This window comes from Fusarium graminearum, chromosome 2 (genome assembly GCF_000240135.3).
Source record: "Fusarium graminearum PH-1 chromosome 2, whole genome shotgun sequence".
NCBI lineage: Eukaryota > Fungi > Ascomycota > Sordariomycetes > Hypocreales > Nectriaceae > Fusarium > Fusarium graminearum.
The window spans coordinates 260,023-277,833 of record NC_026475.1 but is presented as its reverse complement, the minus strand read 5'-3'; the positions used below and the strand labels follow the sequence as shown (position 1 = coordinate 277,833).

Below are 17,811 nucleotides of genomic sequence, written 5' to 3'. Positions count from 1 at the left end.
GGCGACTTTAGACAAGTTTGAAGGGATGTTTAGAACATATTACCATAAAACTGAGGTAAAACTTAGTATAAACAGGATAAACTTTAGATGATAATTTGCAAATTTTAGACAATAACTAATAGCCATTTAGACCATATATCTCATAAACTTAGGAGAGTTTTTGAGGATATTTAGGATATCCAATATGTAGTAGACATGGTAGGTCAGTCCTTGGAAAGAGACAACGAGTAAAAGTTTAGAAACGTATAACAGAAACTCCAAGATGAGCAGATAAACTCAATGGCAGTTGCAAGGCTCTGTCTGTACGATACATGATGCGACCAGCTTCGTCTTGTTCAGTTCACGCTTGACTCTGAGCACATTACTTCAACAATCGGTCAATTCGAGTCTAGGGAACATGTACGAGGCATCTCCAGAGGGAGCAGTCCATAAAAAGGTGGTCCAGCAATTGTCTGACGTATGAACTATCAACAGATCATACTTAGGAGGTCTTATCCTTGTTGTGGTAGTTGACCTCGTCGTTCCAGCTATACAACATTAGTACTTAATCTCTTCAAATCGTAGAGCAACAAAGTTTCGAGCTCCATAGCCTAAAGCTGATATCCAAGCTTATTATAGCTTTACTGGAGCTGTCCAAACTTCTTCAACTACAATGATGTCACAACTTACAAGAGAGTCTGCAAAGATGTTAGTAACGTGCAAGACAACCAGGGGTTTCCATTTAGACTCACCTTGTCTCCGTTACCCCACTGGTAGTTCTTGGTACGGATGTTCTGGTAAGGGTACTCGGTGCGCTCCTCCAGAGGAGGCATGTGAGACCAGTGCTCCCAGTGCTCGCTCCAGAGCCAGTAGGCGTTGGCACCGGCGGCGATAAGGCAGGGGGCGACACCGCTTCAATCATGTTAGCTACTGCTATCCCAGCCCATCACTGCAATCTCGTCGTCTTCAACATTCGATACCCCGGATTCGATGCCGGGTTCGTAATTCACTCAACGGATCGAGTTCGGACGTACTAGAGGGAGATCTTCTTCCAGAGTTCTGTTCATTGTCAGCAACTATGCTTCATGCCTCCAATTGACCCAATTCGATGTCGTCGGTTGTCGACTCACCAGTGGTACCAGCAGCGTGCTCCTTGATGTGCTGGCGCTCCTTGATGAACTCGTTCTGTGTGCTGGCAAATCGGCGCTGGGCGGGAGCGCGAAGCTGGGCGGTAGCGCGCGTGGCAGCGCGGGTGAATCGGACGGCGGACATCGTGGATGTTGTTGTTCGCTTTGACGGTTGGTGAGTCTAAGCAAGTTTGTGATCAGGTCATTCTTGGACGAGCTCGGTTAGAACCGCCAATGAAAGCTGCCTCAATTGTAAGGTACCAAATTTCCCCAGCCGGAGTTCGTGTGCACGTGACCTCGTGCTGGAGGCGCGCTGTTGTAGGCTGAACACCACGCGGTGGAGCTCGGCGTCATTGCAAGGATCGCGACGTCCTATACTCGAGTGTATAGTTCTGTAGGGAGCAACACCCTATGTAGACAGACTCAAATCTTTTGTACTTCTCATTAGTTCTGTTTCAAAAACCCTCGATACCGTAAATCTCCTTGAATGCTCTCAATTACTGCCTCTTCCCTCTGTCGTACCGAATCCTTCCACACTTCAACGCATGACGACAAGGCTATCAATATCCCGAGATGAGCCGTAAATCTCTCATGATATTAGTTTCTGTTCATTCATAATAACTCTCCATCGTTAATCTCAAAACTTCGAATTTGAATCATGGCGTTTCGACTTACCACTTGGAATGGTGAGTTCATCCACTTCTTCCGAGGCCCTCACACTAACACCTTCTGCAGTCAACGGCATCAGGTTAGTCACAGTGAATCACAGTCACAACACAGCACTAAGGAAGCCTCAGGAATCCATTTGGTTATCAACCTTGGAGGGAAAAGAGAACCTTCCAAGTAAGCTTCTTCCTTTCACACCTTACACCCGATTCCTTACACCCTTCAACTCACCACGATCCAGTCTATGTTCGATATCCTAGAAGCGGATATTGTTGTCATGCAAGAGACCAAGATCCAACAAAAGGATTTACTCGATGAAATGGTTCTCGTCCCAGGATGGGATGTCTTCTTCAGCTTGCCAAAGCATAAGAAAGGTGAGACACTCCCTCTTCTCAACGGCATCTCCTAACACACTCTCAGGATACTCTGGCGTCGCCATCTACACGCGCAACTCTACGTGTGCTCCCATACGAGCTGAAGAAGGAATCACCGGTATCTTGACTCCTCCAAAGTCCACGACTAGATACCGCGATCTACCAGAAGACCAACAGATCGGCGGCTATCCTCGACCCGGCCAGCTTGACGGCATCATCGATGAGGCAACTCTGGACTCCGAGGGCCGCTGTGTTATCCTCGAATTCCCAGGCTTTGTGCTCCTTGGGGTTTACAGTCCCGCAAACCGCGATGAAACCCGCGACGATTTCCGCCTTGGTTTCCTTCAAGCGCTTGATGTCAGGATACGGAACCTTGTCGCTGCAGGGAAGCAAGTCGTTCTCACAGGCGATCTCAATATCGTTCGCTCCGAAGTGGATTCTACCAATGTCTCAGAGACGCTTCGCAAAGGGAATTTTGATCTGAACGAATGGATGAACATACCGGCGCGCCGTATCTTCAACCAGCTCATCTTTGAAGGGAGCGTACTAGGTGAGAGAGATCAAGGTCGCAAAGCTCCTGTCCTCTGGGACTTGTGTCGCTGCTTTCATCCTGAGCGAGCTGGCATGAATACCTGCTGGGATACAAAGCGCAACACGCGGCCTGCCAACAATGGCAGTCGGATCGACTACGTCTTATGCAGCGACGGCATCAAGAGCTGGTTCAACTTCTCGAATATTCAGGAGGGCCTGATGGGATCTGATCATTGTCCGGTCTTTGCCATTTTCTCGGACAAAGTAATAGTACGCGGTGAAGAGCGTGCTTTACCGGAAATGATGAACCCACCTGGCATGTTTCATGGCGAAAGGCGCCTTCGAGATTGGAATGCGAAGGATCTTCTTCCTTTGTCTGCAAAGCTAATACCAGAGTTTGACCGGCGTCGGAGCATCCGGGACATGTTCACAAAGAAAGCCGCCTCAGCCGCCCCTCCACAAGAACCAGCGAATCCAGGAGCTGCTACAAAGTCTTCAATGAACGGGGATAGCAACTCTGAAGGGATCAAGGAAAAGTCAGGTGGAGCTTCAGGGCCTGAGACCAGCGCCATCTCTATACCAAAACTGGGCGAGACTCTTGGCTCAACCAAACAGTCCGTCTCTCCACTAAACGCCAAAAGGCCCGGGTCTGTCACCGACACGACAAGTCGGCCACTCAAGAAGACCAAGTCTTTGGTAGGTGCCAAAGATCTTAAGAGCAAGGTAGCGCCTGGTCAACGCACGCTACAAGGGTTCTTCAAGCCCAAAGCGCCGGCGGCTCAAGATGGAAAGTCGGAGCGAGTGGCGGCAAGTTCTACGCCATCCCCAACAAAGAAGCCAACAGTCGCGACACGAGGAGCAGCCAGTCCGCAACAACCAAACACCCCAGAAGCTATGCTCACAGAGCGGTCACCGCTCAGGATCTCTCAACGCAGAAACGAGCCCGACTCTTCCGGCAGAGTGTTCGACCCAATAGAAGCGAAGGAGTCATGGTCCAAGTTGCTGGGAAAGAGGGTTGCACCAAGATGCGAGCACGACGAACCCTGCATCAGCCTTACTACCAAGAAACCGGGAGTCAATTGTGGTACGTCTCACAACGGCAACTGTTCCAACGTGCATGCAGTGGCGTTCCCGTTACACAACGCTATGGCTGCAATGTTGGCTGCCGACACAACGTCAAACCTTGAAAGCTAATTCCATCGACAGGTCGTTCCTTTTACATCTGCCCGCGTCCACTGGGACCGTCAGGAGAGAAGGAGAGGAACTCAGAGTGGCGTTGCGGTACATTCATCTGGAGCAGTGATTGGAGTGGTTCATGATTGAGACCTTGGCATTAGCAGTGCATCTTGCTGGGCGTACTAGACACACATACAACTGATTAGACTATGGGTCGTAGTCCTGGAAAAGCATGTTTGGATTGTTCGCGGTGACTAAGTGCTTAAAGACGTACAAATTTTACTCGCTTGAAGAGTACACTGGTGATCAAATGTAGAGTAGACGGAAACAAGAGATGAGGAGTTGCAATAGGACATGCTAAGGTGGATGGTATGGTTTCCACCAGTGTGCTGGTGTTGAATCCAGAGCAAGCATACATCTCACATGTGGCATGACAAAGGAAGTTCAGTGATTGACCTCGATGATTTTCACTACCTATCAGGCAACGCATTACGTTGTCCATAGGCTACCTATGTATCTAGCTAGCCGTTGATACTAATAGGAACCTTTTTACCAAAAACCAGTGTAACAGTTAACAGCGCAGGTACGTTGCAAGCTGTACGGTCGGCTTTATTTGGTCCTAGGTATACTGTGATATGGCTTCCTGCTAAGTCACCAGATGCCATCCTGTCAACTCATCCCGATACACCTTCCTAGCGCACATTGCATCTGCTCCCTGGTCCCATGAAGATACCATTTATACACTTCCCATTATGAAACAGGATGTGGACCTAATGTGTATTGACATGCTTCTTGAACTGATCTCTCGCCATTTTCTGGCTCAAATCAATGCATGTTTCCAAGCCGCTAGTTATCGCGTCCTCCCTTTGTAGAGTATTTGTATCCAGGGTACAGTCGTTTGTGCTCAGCATCTTCGTCCTCGGCCAGTTTACGCCAGTAAGCCTGTGTCTCTGGAGTCTCACTGCTCCACATGTTGGAAATAATCGTGGCTATATTTCACATCAGCACCGTACTTGCTTATGGCAGATGCTACTTACAAAGCTCTCCAGCAGTGAGTCCTTCGTGCTGCGGAATGATTTGTTGCGACTTGGCTTGGCGGTACAGCATCCAACTGTTTCTGGGACGTGGGATTCGTTTTCCACCCTCACCGATAGTCGGATCGCTTGCAGAAACCGTCGCTGGAGTAGATTGATCTTTCAACCCGTCAGAATTGTACGCTGAATCTTTGTGTGAGGCAACATACCACGAGCGAAACAGTATCTCCCAAAAGTTGAAGTGTTGGCAAAAATGTCCTTGGGGATTGGGCAAAGCCGATACTTCTTTCGGGCTTCATCGTGAAACACCTTCACAGGCTGTTGGACACGGCGGCTGCAATGGTCAGTCGGGTTCATCTTTTGAGAAGCAGTAGGTTACCTCAAATTATCTGCAACACGATTCACCATTGTCATCGATGCAGTCTCGGGGATGAAAACGTGGATATCGGCTTGCGATCGGCTGTAGATTATGGTGATCGGGACCTCGGCTTCAGGAGGCATGAAGACTCCCAAAGGGCCCTGGAGCAGACCTCCTTGTAGGCTCTGGGACATCTTTGCAACTGTCGTCGTGTTCTCCAGAGCTTGCTTATGTTTTGGGTTTTTTTGGGCAGTGGTTGGGGTTTGGATTATTGAGTGTTGACAGGAAAGCTTTCGAGAGTAAGCTCAGTAGCGTGACGAAGAAGGGGGGAGCAGTTCAGTTGAAAATTGGAGTTGAACAATAACAAACCAAGCCCAGCGTTTCGTCCTGTAAACGCATATTGTGAATAACAATATCTAGGTTACTAGGCACCTATCTCCTCAGTTAAATGAATTCCCGTTTATTTGTTTGCTACGTAACTTACGTCCACCGGGAAAGATTCACTGCCACTTGTTGACACTGCCTAGAGCGATTTTTCCCACCACCTCAGTACCAAGTAATTCTTATTTCCTCGTCTTCTTCTCCTTTTTTAATTCTTCGATAACAATCTCACTTCCTCATCATCGGTAATTATCATCTGGGTAACCACCATGGATACCTCCTTCAGTTTCACCCCTTTTTGGCACGACAAAGCAATTATCTACAAGCCCGAGGAAGCTCTGCGTGCTCTAGATAACGAGATCTATGCCTGCATCCTGAAGTCCAAGCTATTGCCTAAGAATGGCGAAGTCTTCCACACGCTTGGTATGTTGCAGTATGCATAGTCGAACGTGGATATCCGCTAATTCGTCCCCAGAGGTCTTACGCGTGGTTTCCGCCGTTGCGAAACATATGCTACTTGACCTTGGTTTCGATAATGAGGTACTAAGCAAGATCCGAACCACAGCCGTCAAGCTGGTCCCAGATCACAGCATATTCTCTCTCATCGACGCTTGCCTTGTGTCTTGGTATTTCCAGGCTGTGGATGTCATCTACACACATAACCAGGCCCGCCGCCTGGTTTCTGGGCCAAATCGGCCATCTGCTTGGATTGGGGGCTATACTGACGAGCGTCCTATGGCCAATCTGGGCTTTCTGAGCATGCTTGCAGGATCCCGGGATTCGCAAGTACCTGAGCACCCTAAGCTTCGGGCAGCTTCCCTCGTGTCCAAGGCCACAGTAGCGGTTCTGTATACTGCTTATACTATCGGGCCTCATCTCACCAACTTCCCATGGAGAAAGCTCAAGCATATGCCCGTTCTCTCAGCCATCGATCTTTATCTCAAGGTCTTCATCTCCACTTGCGGCATCGTCTACAGTAACGATCCGGCCATCATACCCCCCCCTGCTTTTGAGTACAGTGTTACTCAAGAAGACGTCAAGGTCTCCAATTGTGGCCGGAAGCTCTTGGTTAAGGTGCATGGTGATGAGTACTGGCGCACAGCTCCCAAATGGCACCCCTACATCAAAGTCCCCGGATCTCCATGGAACAACTTCATCAGAAACCGCAAACAACCCATCTTTTTCGGTGGCTTGGGCTATTCCGGATATTGTGAGTCTGAATCGGCAGGTTCTGAATCCGAGTCTGAGTTTCCTTCTGCGTTCGCACCTGAGCCCGATGAGGCCGAGTCTGAGTGTTCTGAGTCGGAAAAAGTGACCATTAAATACAAACTTCCAAGCTCAGCACTCACTATCTTCCGACAATTCGAGGACACACATTCCGCTGCCAGGGAAGATTTAGACGAGGTAAATATATCGAATGCATATGCCTCAAGCAGAGCTAACGGTGTTTAGAATCACCCAGGCACTCGACGTGTGCTTTCAGAGCGTCCAGCCATCCGCCAGTACAACCGGCTCGCCCGTCTTTCAGGTCGCAAGTATGCAAAGGAGTGCCCTGATGATGCTGTAAGTGTTATTCATCTTCATATCACTTCAATAGCTAACCCAATTAGTCTGCTGTTTATCTGACTGATGCTAACGAGGATTTCTTGTATTATTCTCCTGTGGTAAGTAAACAGCTGTTCAAAAGTTCTTTTGTCCCATTCCCTGATTCTAATTTGGTATGCATTAGATCCAAAAGCCCCGTGCAGATGCGGCTGGAAATCTTGGTCTCCCTTTCATGTCCACAGCCGTTCACGCTTTGGGGGCTCACGATGACCCTGAGGAGCCGGATGATGGTTTCTTCATTATGACTTACAAGCAGTAATCATTTGGTACTTGGTAATGGGTTGCTGGGGGTTCTATAAGCCGTATTCATGTATATACCTACCTACCTACCTATCTATCTATCTATGTTAGTAGGCAGCAGTGGGCTCTGGTTACTATGAACCAAATTAGCATTAGTAATACGTGCTGTTTTCTGTACTTCTATAGTAGAACAATAGCATCTTGCCTCGCTACCTACCTACCTACCTAGTACCTACCTACTAGCTACCTATACTAGAACCTCACCCAGTGTTAGATCACCTGTAGCTTTCGTTAGTTCTGGGTACTAAGCCAATGTAAAGTGGCCTGCCAAGTCGCTCGCGGTTCGAATCGCGCTAGGCAGTGCCTTGCAGCTGTCAAACTGTTTGCCAGTTTCTGGCACTGCCAGTCAGCTGTCAAGGTACCCCTCCCCCCTCCCAACCTGGCTGTTTGTTGCCAAGGAATTTGTCTACCTCACGCCCACCCCAATCTCTTATCCACACCCCTTTCCCTCCAACAATAGCTTTCCCTCCAACAATAGCTTTCCCTCCAACAATAGGCAAAGCCCACCCACCAACTTTCCACATCCTGAGCTTTAAATTCATCTCTCCTCCTGGCCTTTGCCACGGACTCTTTCCTTCTTCAACTTCGAGGAAACTCTTGCCTTACACACCTCTGCAATTTAACATGAGTGACTACAAGGATCAAGTCTTAGAGGCTCTCACCAACTGTTCTCAGGAACGACTCAACGCCGCTATGGAGAACCCCTCGATGATGAGAGAACTTCTCGAGATTTGCGGTACTGAGCTTGCCGCTTGCATCGGCCCTTCTATCGGAGATCCAGTTCAGCGTGCTAAGCGCCCTCTGAATGGCTTCATGGCCTTTCGAAGTAAGTCCGAATGAAGCCCCAATACCTGAAAATAAAATGCTCACCATCTCAAGCCTACTACTTGAAGCTGTTCCCCGATACTCAGCAGAAGGACGCTTCTGGTTTTTTGACTCAGCTCTGGGCTACAGACCCCAATCGAAACAAATGGGCCCTAATTGCTAAGGTTTACTCCTTCACCCGAGACCACGTCGGCAAGGCCAAATGCAACTTGAACCCGTTTCTCAGCGTTGCGTGCCCCATGATGAAGATCGTTGAGCCTTCTGAGTACTTTGGGTTGTTCGGCTGGCAGGTCAGTCACGACAGCTTTGGTAACATGGTCCTCGTGCAGGATCTCGCGGTCATGGCAAACACCATGCCACCTCTCGAGAATCTTGAGCACCCCACCACCGAGATTGATCTGCTCACAGATATTCTTGTGGCTGGCTACTTTTCTGAGTACTCCCAGCACCTGCAAGTTCTGATGTGGACTTCTCAGAACGGCATCATGGCCCCTGCTGGTACCTTCGTTAATGACGCTATCGGGGAGCAGCTCTACGAGCCTGTCCCAACGACCTCTGAGAAGACTGATTTCATTGAATCAGTTTGCAACAACGCCTGTGAGGCCGCTCAAGCCCTATTCGGTCCTGATTACGATGCCCAGTTCTTCCAGAGCCGATTTGTTCACTCTTGGGAAGTGGATGATCTCACTAGCTTTCAGGGTGTCCAGATTTCGATCGCTGATGAGCCTCTGCCCACCAACACACTCTACGATTTCAACCAGCTACCTGAAAACGTTCCTCAGGTCTCCGAGCTCACCATCGACACCTCTATTGACGCCGATATCATGGAGATCACCAGCGCTTGGTCTGTTGACAAGATCACATTTGATCGTCTGAACCGACAGCGCTAGGTGATGAACTATTTGCACATGTCGGGCACGGAATCGTTCCAGAACATGCAGTCAACTGCCATGGCTGTAGTTGAACCAGATGACTACACTGGTAAGTCTGTCTACTTGACTTGGGCAAAGACACGTAACTTACCTTCCCATAGCTAGCCGTTGATACTAATAGGAACCTTTTTACCAAAAACCAGTGCAACAGTAAACAGCGCAGGTACGTTGCAAGCTGTGCTATCACTGTCGTTGCCAGTGCTGTTCCTTTGTCCAATTTACTTTAGACCCAGGAGATGCTTCAAGTGAAGAATCAGAGCAACGACATGTAACAATAATCCATCGGCAACAGCTAGAGATCCAGACATCTGGCTGCTTGCAACCCACTTTGGGTATCGTCAAATCAAAAAAAAATACATTACCGCCCGTTGTCCTTGTCCCAAAATCTTATCAATCGAGGTCAGTGATCGCCCTTCCATTTCCATCCCCTGTACAGCTAATGAAGGTCAGCTATCATTCTACGTCCAGCTTGAGACAACTTACTCTTTTCCGATTGAATAACAAAACGTAGGGCCTGAGCGGGACATTTGTGCCTACTTGTCGGGAAAGTCGAGGAGATTATCGGCCACTCAGACGTTGTTTTGCTGAGCAGCGACAGCAGCAGCAAGAACCTGGGCAGGATAGACAATCTGAGAAGGGATAGAGAACTGAGGCTGGTGAGTAGGCTGGGCGGCGGGAACCTGAGCGCTAGACACGTGAGGAACAGTGTGAGGAACAGAGCGGCGGCGTCGCTCTCTAGACTTGCGAGGGCGGTACTGGTAATCAGGGTACAGGCGCTTGTGCTCCTCCTTAATGTCGTCTGCCATCTTCTTGTAGTAGGTGCGAATGTCAGGATGCTCCATGTTCCAGCATCGTCCAAGAACTTGAGCTGCAGAAGAGTCAGTGTGCGTACAGAAGAATGGCACATGGTACTCACAAATCTCGTTGTTGGTGATACCAGGGCGCTTTCCCTTGACGATCTGGTGACGCTCCTTGCGGTAGAGGATGTAAGCGTTGGGAGGTCGTGGGATACGAGGGCGGGTAGTCTCGGGCTTAGGGCGCTGGAAGAAAAGCGCATTAATAGCGCCGTGAGCATTCAAGAGCATTCCGCCATCGGCAATCAGGTCGCTAGCAACTCCAAGATACCAGCAACCCTTCTTGATGTCATGAGCGTAGAGAACGGGCTTTCCGAACTCAACCCTGGTGGATAGAGTTAGTAAACACTCGTGAATATATTCAAGACAAGGAAACTCACATGAAGAGGTTGGCGAGAGCAGCTCTGGCGCCTTGATCCATCTGCCCATAGAGTTCGATGGATATTTCAACAAACTTGAGAGTCTGTTTCTCCTTAGGCACGAGACACTGGAAGACGCTGTCGATGTGCTCGCTAGTCCACGCAGTCTGGTAGACACAGGGGGTGGAAGACGCAGGGCTCATCAACATAAGGGTGCTCATAGTGAGGATTGTTTTGACCTGAGCTGGTCCTGCTGGCGTTCTGAGAGTTGGAAGAAATCTTCTTCAGATGAAGTTGGCAGGTGAACGAAGGAGATCAGAAGTGGTGTTGTTGTAAGAAGGAGAAAACTGAAAAGCAAATGAGCATCCTCGATGGAAATTTATACTAGCACTGAGAGTACAGTCAGTTGCAAACGCCTGAGCTATGCAAACGCCTAAACGACTTGTTATTGCTAGGTATTGGTGCACATAAGTGGGGCCAGTCTAGGTAGCAGTGGCCCACGCCCCTAGCTGTCAAACACTCCGCCCTGCCCCACACACAATTCAGACCTCACTCAGTGCTGCTATTATCGCATGAAATTCCCGACCTATCCAGCTGTTTACTAGTGACCACAACGAATGGAGGAGTTTGGACATCTGTTATTATGCATCTGTAAACTGAGCTATTACATGAACTCGAGAGTCTTTGACCTAGCTGTTGGTATGGGATAAGGTGATTTTCAAAAGCGTTTATGTACACGATTGTGCCACGTGAAGACATATATAGATTAATGAGACGTTTGACTTAGACTTGAATGTCATGAAAAACCTGCTCCTTTACATGTATTGCATAGTAAGAACCATGTTGATGTTCTCGAAGATGAAAACCCATTCTCTCATCCTTGCATCTCTCAGCCCTAGATCTCATTGCCCTTCACCAACCTCAGGGCACCCAAGTATATGCCAGTCAAGTGTTCTCAAAAAGAGAATTCAATGAGGGCTGGCATCAGTCTCATCGCCAGTTCCATCAGGAAACATGAACGGGTTAGGGCCACCATGCGCCAAGTCGCCCATGTTCTGGAAAGCTATGGGAAGGTAAGTTACGTGTCTTTGCTCAAGTCAAGTAGGCAGACTTACCAGTGTAGTCATCCGGTTCAAATCCAGCCATGTTAGTTGACTGCGTGTTCTGGGACGACTCTATGCCCGATATAAGCGCGTCATCGTGTACCTGAGTCTGCGCTTGGTCAAGCATGGAGATGGAGAAATCATCAGCCTCAGGAAGCTGAACATCAGCAGGAGCTGGAAATGTGTCGCCCTGGCGGCTAGGGGCAGCACCCGTGGCCATGATCTCGTTGGCGTCCAAAATCTGGTTGTAAATCTGGGACATGGACCCAAAATCTTGAGGCGGGATGCGTACATTCGTGACGGGTGGAGTCCACTGTTGGAGAACACTATCTGGGAGCGGAGGCATACCTTTTTTTTGTTAGTCGAAAGGTCGGGGATGTTATGAAAGGAATTAGCTGCTTACCTGATGGGTAGCCGTACACAAATTGCCAACAGGTATCGTTGACCGTATCGGGATTGGCACCCATTTCAACATTGGTAGTGAAGACTTCATGGCCGTTCACTCGGTAAGCGACCACAATATTGTTGGATTGTTGCGATACCAGCTTCCAGCGGCCACCAGAAATAGGAGCCAGATGATCCAACACCGGCCCGGCCAAAAGAGCCTCGATGTCTTGCTTTGTGGCTGTGGTAGGCATCGAAGGGCCACTTTGAGGGGGAAGGCGAGTTCCAGTCTGAGGTTGAGACTGAGACGCCATTGCTGAAGTGTGTAAAGAAGGAGAAATTGGAAATGAAGGAAGCCCCAGTGCGGTATAGAAGCCGGAGCGTAAGGTGTGTGAGTTGGGAGAAGAATGTTTGTTGTGCAGTGGTCGAAAAAGAGAAGCTTAGGTGCTGGTAATGGGGGGTCTAAAAAGTCAGCCTAAAACATGGAACGCCAACGCCGGTTCTGAAGTTGGGGCTGAGGTACCTGTGGGTAACGTGGAAGAGGTCGCCGCCAGTGCTTGGCAGTGGCAGAACCATGCTATTGCTTGCAAACACTCTGGCGCTATTTGACTATATGAAACTCACTGGATGTATCCTGGAGCTGCCAGTATCGTTGAGAATAAGTTGTATATCCATAAGAAAAGCTTTTATGAAATGAGATTCGATTCTCAAAACCTTGTATACCTTTCAGCTATCCGATATGACGGCACCTTTCGTTACCTATTTCAAATAAATTAGGCGTATAAAAATAACATAATGATGACAATTCCACAATTTTAGAAACTGGAGATGGATATTATATATCTCGACCAGTATAAGCTCTTGCTTCAGTCCCTGCGGTTTTTATATATGTCTATGTTTAATCTACACAAGAACACGATGTGAGAAACCAATAGTTGATAACAAAACTCATATTCTTCAGCGACACTGGATTATACCTAACAAGTGTAACTTGGGAGCCTATTGAATGACTCTGGAAAAAGAAACTGAAACTGCTGACCCAAGTTTTAAGTATAGAATAAAGATGGGTTCCTCAGATATGTTATGTACACACAACCATGGGGATGCTATAAGATCCATATCAAATGGGATATTTACAATCTAGTCTAGCAACTATAGAAAACTACTACAGCTAGTCGCTGATTATTATACATCACTTGATTTAATGAAACAAGAGACTGAGAGAGAATATCATAACCACTTATACTACAAACGATTCCCGTTATTCAATACGGGCCAGGAAGATAGACATGAGGTGGTGGATGCCATGTTACTTTACTGAATTGTTCTATTGCTAAAACTTCAGGGCGAATTGTATTCAGGAAAGAAATTGGAGACATATTACTGAATGACATATGAACAATAATCACGTCTGCTTAAGATAAAAGCAATTATCTGTTACAGTAGCCTCGTTCGCCTTGCTTCAATGAGTTTAATACCGTTTCTCAAATAAGCTCAGTTGCATTTCTTAGAACACTCTTTTGCATGCCAAGTCAGCCAATACATAGTACACCCCTTGATCCCATTACTTAACATACACCTGGCACTAAAAGCCGTGCGATCTCATAGACCAGGATTTGGACAAAGAAACGGGCGCAGGAGAATTGGAGGAGAATGCTAGAAAGATACGTACCTGTAGCATGGATTTGACACTTGCCCCGCAGTGCACGCCACTAGGCACTTGGCGATGATCAGGATCTGAGGACATGGATGTTGATGGGCCCGCTCATCGGTCTGTGCCCCGCAGGAAGGAATTCGGGGTTGCTGTAGGTACGTACTCTTTCTGTTTCTGTTTCTGTTTCTGTTCCTTGTGGTCTCACGTCTCACAAGCAACGCACCTCGGGTTTAGGCAGCAAGCAATTGGTTGCCGAGCGACAAAAGTGGCAGCGGGTATACCAGTACTCAACCGCCAGTGCCAATTTGAGGAGAGGGAAAGAACGGGCAGCTGTGGGAGAGGATTTTTGAAGCTCGAGGAATAGGTACAGGTACCTACTAAGATAAGGCAAACCATGGATGTCACAGTGGGCCAGCGGCTGGCCCACCCCATCCATGGAAAAGTATGGATCATTTAGTTACTAAGGTACCGACCTTGGCCTCACCCAGGAACCAATTAAAAGAACATCTTGCAGTCTAGAAGAAAGAATAAAACGCAAAGGCAGAGATTAAGTTCAGCCCTTGCAGAGTGTTTACATAACGTTGAACAGATGTTCCGCATGGGACTTGGCAAAGTGAGTCACGATGAGTCGATTTTCTTCGCGACGCGAGTAGCAACGCGAGCTACTGAGTTACAGTAGGAATAAGCTCACCCCGAGGCAGGCTGCCCATAACCGTAACCGTAAATCGTTTGTCACAGTGCCGAAAGACTAAAACTGACAGCTTAGAGAAAAGTGTCCGGTCTGAGACTATGACGGGGAGTAGTGCCATGCTAGCCAGAAACAGGATAGATAGGTTAGTCAGTGGCTTATACGCTTTCCGAATTCTTGGATCTCTCACACATACCTGGTCTCCCTTATTCCCCCAATTACTGGAATTGAGTCTTGAGAGAGATCTTTGTATGCATAGCAATTGGAGTTGGAAGATGAGTCGGGACCTTCAATTGAGAGTCTGAGTCTGAGTCTGAGTCTGATGACGCCTCGAGCTGGATGATCGTTGTGTTCATCTCCGTGACTCTCCGATGCAGCTGTAACTGTCGAATTGCATTTCTATGCCGTTTCTTTTTCTCATGCAGTCGACGTAGACAACGCCAGCCATTTTTTACGTTCCTGATCTGTGCAGACAAGCCATGTCCGGTAGAGCATCGGTCGTAGTGTCCGTGGCTGGCTTAGGCTAGATGAAGACAACTCGCGCTCGCGCAGATGCAACGAAACAGACGGCGGTCAAGTGGTTTCAAGATGACAAACACTTCTGAAGCGGTATAGCGAGCACTGCACGGTAGTTTATAACGCCTACTAGACGACAGGATCGTAATGGCATACTGTGCAGTACTGTGCATCTGGAGGAGGCTAAGCCATGCCCTTAAGCAAGCCTTCGGGTGAGCTAACCCCTTACTTAGGAGGCCGGAGACCGAGAGGCTTCTGTTTCATGTTGATGGTCCACCCATGTCTTAGTGGCTTGGGTCTCTCAAAGAAGACAGGTGAGATTGTCCAATGTCTTGAGAGAAAGGCTGGTCGGTCAAGCCCGTACCAGGTAATCTGGCCAGTGAGACATGGGAACAAACATGCCGGGGGAGCTGCCAAGACCGCAAGGCCCAACTATGCCTGTTAGCCTGGTCCCTGGTACGAGATACTTGATGCAGCCTTTTCACACATCCATGCTATTTCCGTCTTAGACCTTTCTCATGTTGGAGAGTAGGGCTGAGGAGGAGAGATGTGGGGGGTCACGGACCAGGATGGTAACTGAAGTGGGTGATGATTGCGAGTCTGGATGAAATTTATGATGATTTAATGCAGAGTTTTAATTTTAATTCTCGAAAGAAGAGAGATTGATGATCTACGTGGGTATGCTAGTATGAGATAGATACATATGGATGCATGGTAATTCAAGACATTTATCGGATGCCATACACTCCTTTCATCAGCTGAAGATGGGCCCTTGACGTGCATACTACCCCAACCTAGGTATGCATGGAACCCCAAACCCTGTGCCGCACCATTTTTGTCACATTCGTCTTGCAGGGGGTCCTAGGTTACCTACTTAGGATTGCTATATCATAAAGATAGCATGTTTTTGCCTCTTTATGTATTAAGAAGGAGTATATCAGCAGGTCTTAAGACTGTTATTTGGCGTTTGGTACAACTGAAAATGCAATTTTACCTTTCGCTTCCCTGCGTCAAGACTTTAGACTGTTATCTTGATGTTAGATCTGTTGATTGACTGTGCTCTGCAAATCTGCTATCCATCAAGATCCTTCCATCCTAAAAGACTGTATTCATCCTGCCGAAAATCACCTCTTTTCCAGACCCCTCTCACCCGGGTAGGTAAGTGCCTACTCCATAAGGTTGCTGCCCTTCCCTCGCTTGTTAAACTCCCATTCTTTTCCAGACTATCCCGCTTTGATCTTACATCAACTACTCCTCGGGGGTGAGAAAACATGAGACCCCCCTCCACCAAAATTCGCTGTTAGACCTCTTGTTCACGTCTCATGTTTTCTGATCCCCCTGTTTTCATCATGTACGCCTCCAGCTGCTTCAACCGCTTGGCATCCATGCACAAGAAACACCTCGATCAAAGGACCCATTCCCCAAATAAACTCCCGGCAGAAATTTCGTTTCATCACACCGTTCATGTCGACAACGAACCCAGACATCAAAGAGCTTCAGTCAAAAGTGAAAGAAGCTCAACTGGCAATTGAGCAAATGGAGGCGCGGCCTCCAGAAAGCCAGCCAAGCATATCAGAACGCCTTTTGATGTATGCACAACATCAATTCCTAATTGAGAAAGTAGAAAGTAAGATATATATCCTATTCTTGAAGTATTTTGTAGCTAACTTTCAAAGTGCACCAGGCAGGCCAGCAAAAATGGTAGAACAGGCTTGGGGTATTGCTTGGGGTATTTGGCATTACCATTACTTGTTAAGTAAGTATTTCAATCTCGATAATGAAGTTATATTAATAATTTTCTCTAGGCCTTGCAATAACCATAAACGACCACTGGAATAAAGAATAGCGGCATGGTTAATACTTGTCATTTGATGGTCAACACCAGCGATACAAAACCATTTGGCTGAACTGACCCCTGGACCCCCTGCGGGATGATTGTGACAAAAATTGATGCGACACAGGGTTTGGGGTTCCATGCATCGGGGTATGCACGCAGGCGGGTAGCAAAAAAAATAGGGACATGAAGCAATCCAGACGAAATTATTAGACCACTCTTAGGCTACATAAGCACTAAGAGTGACCTAGTATTTATGTTGACTTGGTACTAAATTAGTCACGGTTTTTATGCAACCCGCCTGGCATGTCAAGGTGATAGTTGGTAAATGATACAAAACCTCGTCAGATTACCTATACAAGAATCCCTGCGATTAAATGTCTTAATTGAAATATCTACCTCAACATAATGAGGTCAGTCTGGAACACTCTTGGCTCGGATACCACGAATACCTGTCAGAAAGCCCAAATGCACGACCTTACTCTTCCTGGTATGAGATCTTCCGCATCTCGCCCAAACGATGACGAGCCGATGCCAAGGCGTTCTCCAATTGGAGGATCTCGACCTATGATTTGATGGCTTGTCAGTCACTGATCTTACACGGGAAGCTAATCGGAACTTTGCCGGATACAGTAACCGTTATGCACGCACTGGTCCGGGAATGACCTTGCGAATGAGGAGAAGGGCGGAAGGGGGGGGACAGGGGAATCGGAGATAGGAGTGGGGCGTGTGATTGAGACATGAGAACGAAAGGGTTGGCAAACAAATGACAGGAAACTGTTTCTAAACTTACTTGCTGTTCCATCTCCCGCACCTTGAACTCGTGCGCGCCAAGCTTGGTGTAGTCTACCTGGTCGTCCTCCTGGCTGCGCTCCTTGATCAGGCTCTGGACCTGGCGCACCAGTGCTCGACAAGCGGAACCCACGGCCTTGCTGGCCTGCTCGAGCTTTTCTTGGCTCTTTGACATGAAACCGGCCTTGACTCTGCTTGCAGCCACGAGCTGGGCGGTCGAGGCCGCCACATCGTTCGAGGCCACGATGAGCTGCTCTGGGCTGTTGCGGCCAGAGATGACACCGTCTGCTGTCTCAATCAGGGTGTTGGTCGGCGACGCCACAGCCTGGCAGCAGAAAT

General features: G+C 48.1%; 8 protein-coding genes across 8 annotated transcripts in view; 3 read left to right on the top strand and 5 right to left on the bottom strand.

Moving 5' to 3' along the window:
* Positions 1–64: 64 nt before the first annotated feature.
* Positions 65–1,288, bottom strand: FGSG_08888 (uncharacterized protein). The gene is made up of 5 exons (XM_011321517.1): positions 1,110–1,288; positions 1,014–1,038; positions 732–891; positions 670–677; positions 65–527 (listed from the first exon to the last, which is right to left on the bottom strand). Exons 1-5 carry the CDS (start codon positions 1,249–1,251, stop codon positions 482–484), a joined length of 381 nt encoding a protein of 126 aa, XP_011319819.1. The 5' UTR covers positions 1,252–1,288; the 3' UTR covers positions 65–481.
* Positions 1,289–2,016: 728 nt separating this feature from the next.
* On the top strand, positions 2,017–3,996 carry FGSG_08889 (uncharacterized protein; the record flags this gene model as incomplete). The annotated part of the gene is made up of 3 exons (XM_011321516.1): positions 2,017–2,146; positions 2,193–3,761; positions 3,884–3,996. The coding sequence occupies 3 exons, from the start codon at positions 2,017–2,019 to the stop codon at positions 3,994–3,996; spliced, it is 1,812 nt and encodes a 603-aa protein (XP_011319818.1).
* A 703-nt stretch (positions 3,997–4,699) lies between these two features.
* On the bottom strand, positions 4,700–5,439 carry FGSG_08890 (uncharacterized protein; the record flags this gene model as incomplete). Its single annotated transcript, XM_011321515.1, has 4 exons — positions 4,700–4,842; positions 4,891–5,046; positions 5,097–5,221; positions 5,267–5,439. The coding sequence occupies 4 exons, from the start codon at positions 5,437–5,439 to the stop codon at positions 4,700–4,702; spliced, it is 597 nt and encodes a 198-aa protein (XP_011319817.1).
* A 456-nt stretch (positions 5,440–5,895) lies between these two features.
* Positions 5,896–7,476, top strand: FGSG_08891 (uncharacterized protein; the record flags this gene model as incomplete). The annotated part of the gene is made up of 5 exons (XM_011321514.1): positions 5,896–6,049; positions 6,102–6,812; positions 6,855–7,030; positions 7,079–7,189; positions 7,237–7,476. 5 exons carry the CDS (start codon positions 5,896–5,898, stop codon positions 7,474–7,476), a joined length of 1,392 nt encoding a protein of 463 aa, XP_011319816.1.
* A 679-nt stretch (positions 7,477–8,155) lies between these two features.
* FGSG_08892 (mating-type protein MAT-1) lies at positions 8,156–9,246 on the top strand (the record flags this gene model as incomplete). The annotated part of the gene is made up of 2 exons (XM_011321513.1): positions 8,156–8,357; positions 8,411–9,246. 2 exons carry the CDS (start codon positions 8,156–8,158, stop codon positions 9,244–9,246), a joined length of 1,038 nt encoding a protein of 345 aa, XP_011319815.1.
* Positions 9,247–9,857: 611 nt separating this feature from the next.
* Positions 9,858–10,722, bottom strand: FGSG_08893 (uncharacterized protein; the record flags this gene model as incomplete). Its single annotated transcript, XM_011321512.1, has 3 exons — positions 9,858–10,156; positions 10,205–10,467; positions 10,523–10,722. The coding sequence occupies 3 exons, from the start codon at positions 10,720–10,722 to the stop codon at positions 9,858–9,860; spliced, it is 762 nt and encodes a 253-aa protein (XP_011319814.1).
* Positions 10,723–11,469: 747 nt separating this feature from the next.
* On the bottom strand, positions 11,470–12,302 carry FGSG_08894 (uncharacterized protein; the record flags this gene model as incomplete). Its single annotated transcript, XM_011321511.1, has 3 exons — positions 11,470–11,564; positions 11,617–11,952; positions 12,008–12,302. The coding sequence occupies 3 exons, from the start codon at positions 12,300–12,302 to the stop codon at positions 11,470–11,472; spliced, it is 726 nt and encodes a 241-aa protein (XP_011319813.1).
* A 4,856-nt stretch (positions 12,303–17,158) lies between these two features.
* FGSG_13273 (SLA2 protein) overlaps positions 17,159–17,811 on the bottom strand; it is a gene marked incomplete at both ends in the record, with an annotated part of 3,348 nt that continues 2,695 nt past the window's right edge. Inside the window, 2 exons of the mRNA XM_011321510.1 lie at positions 17,159–17,245; positions 17,474–17,764. Of these exons, the coding sequence (XP_011319812.1) occupies positions 17,159–17,245; positions 17,474–17,764 (378 nt within the window). The remainder of the gene's footprint in view (positions 17,246–17,473; positions 17,765–17,811) is intronic.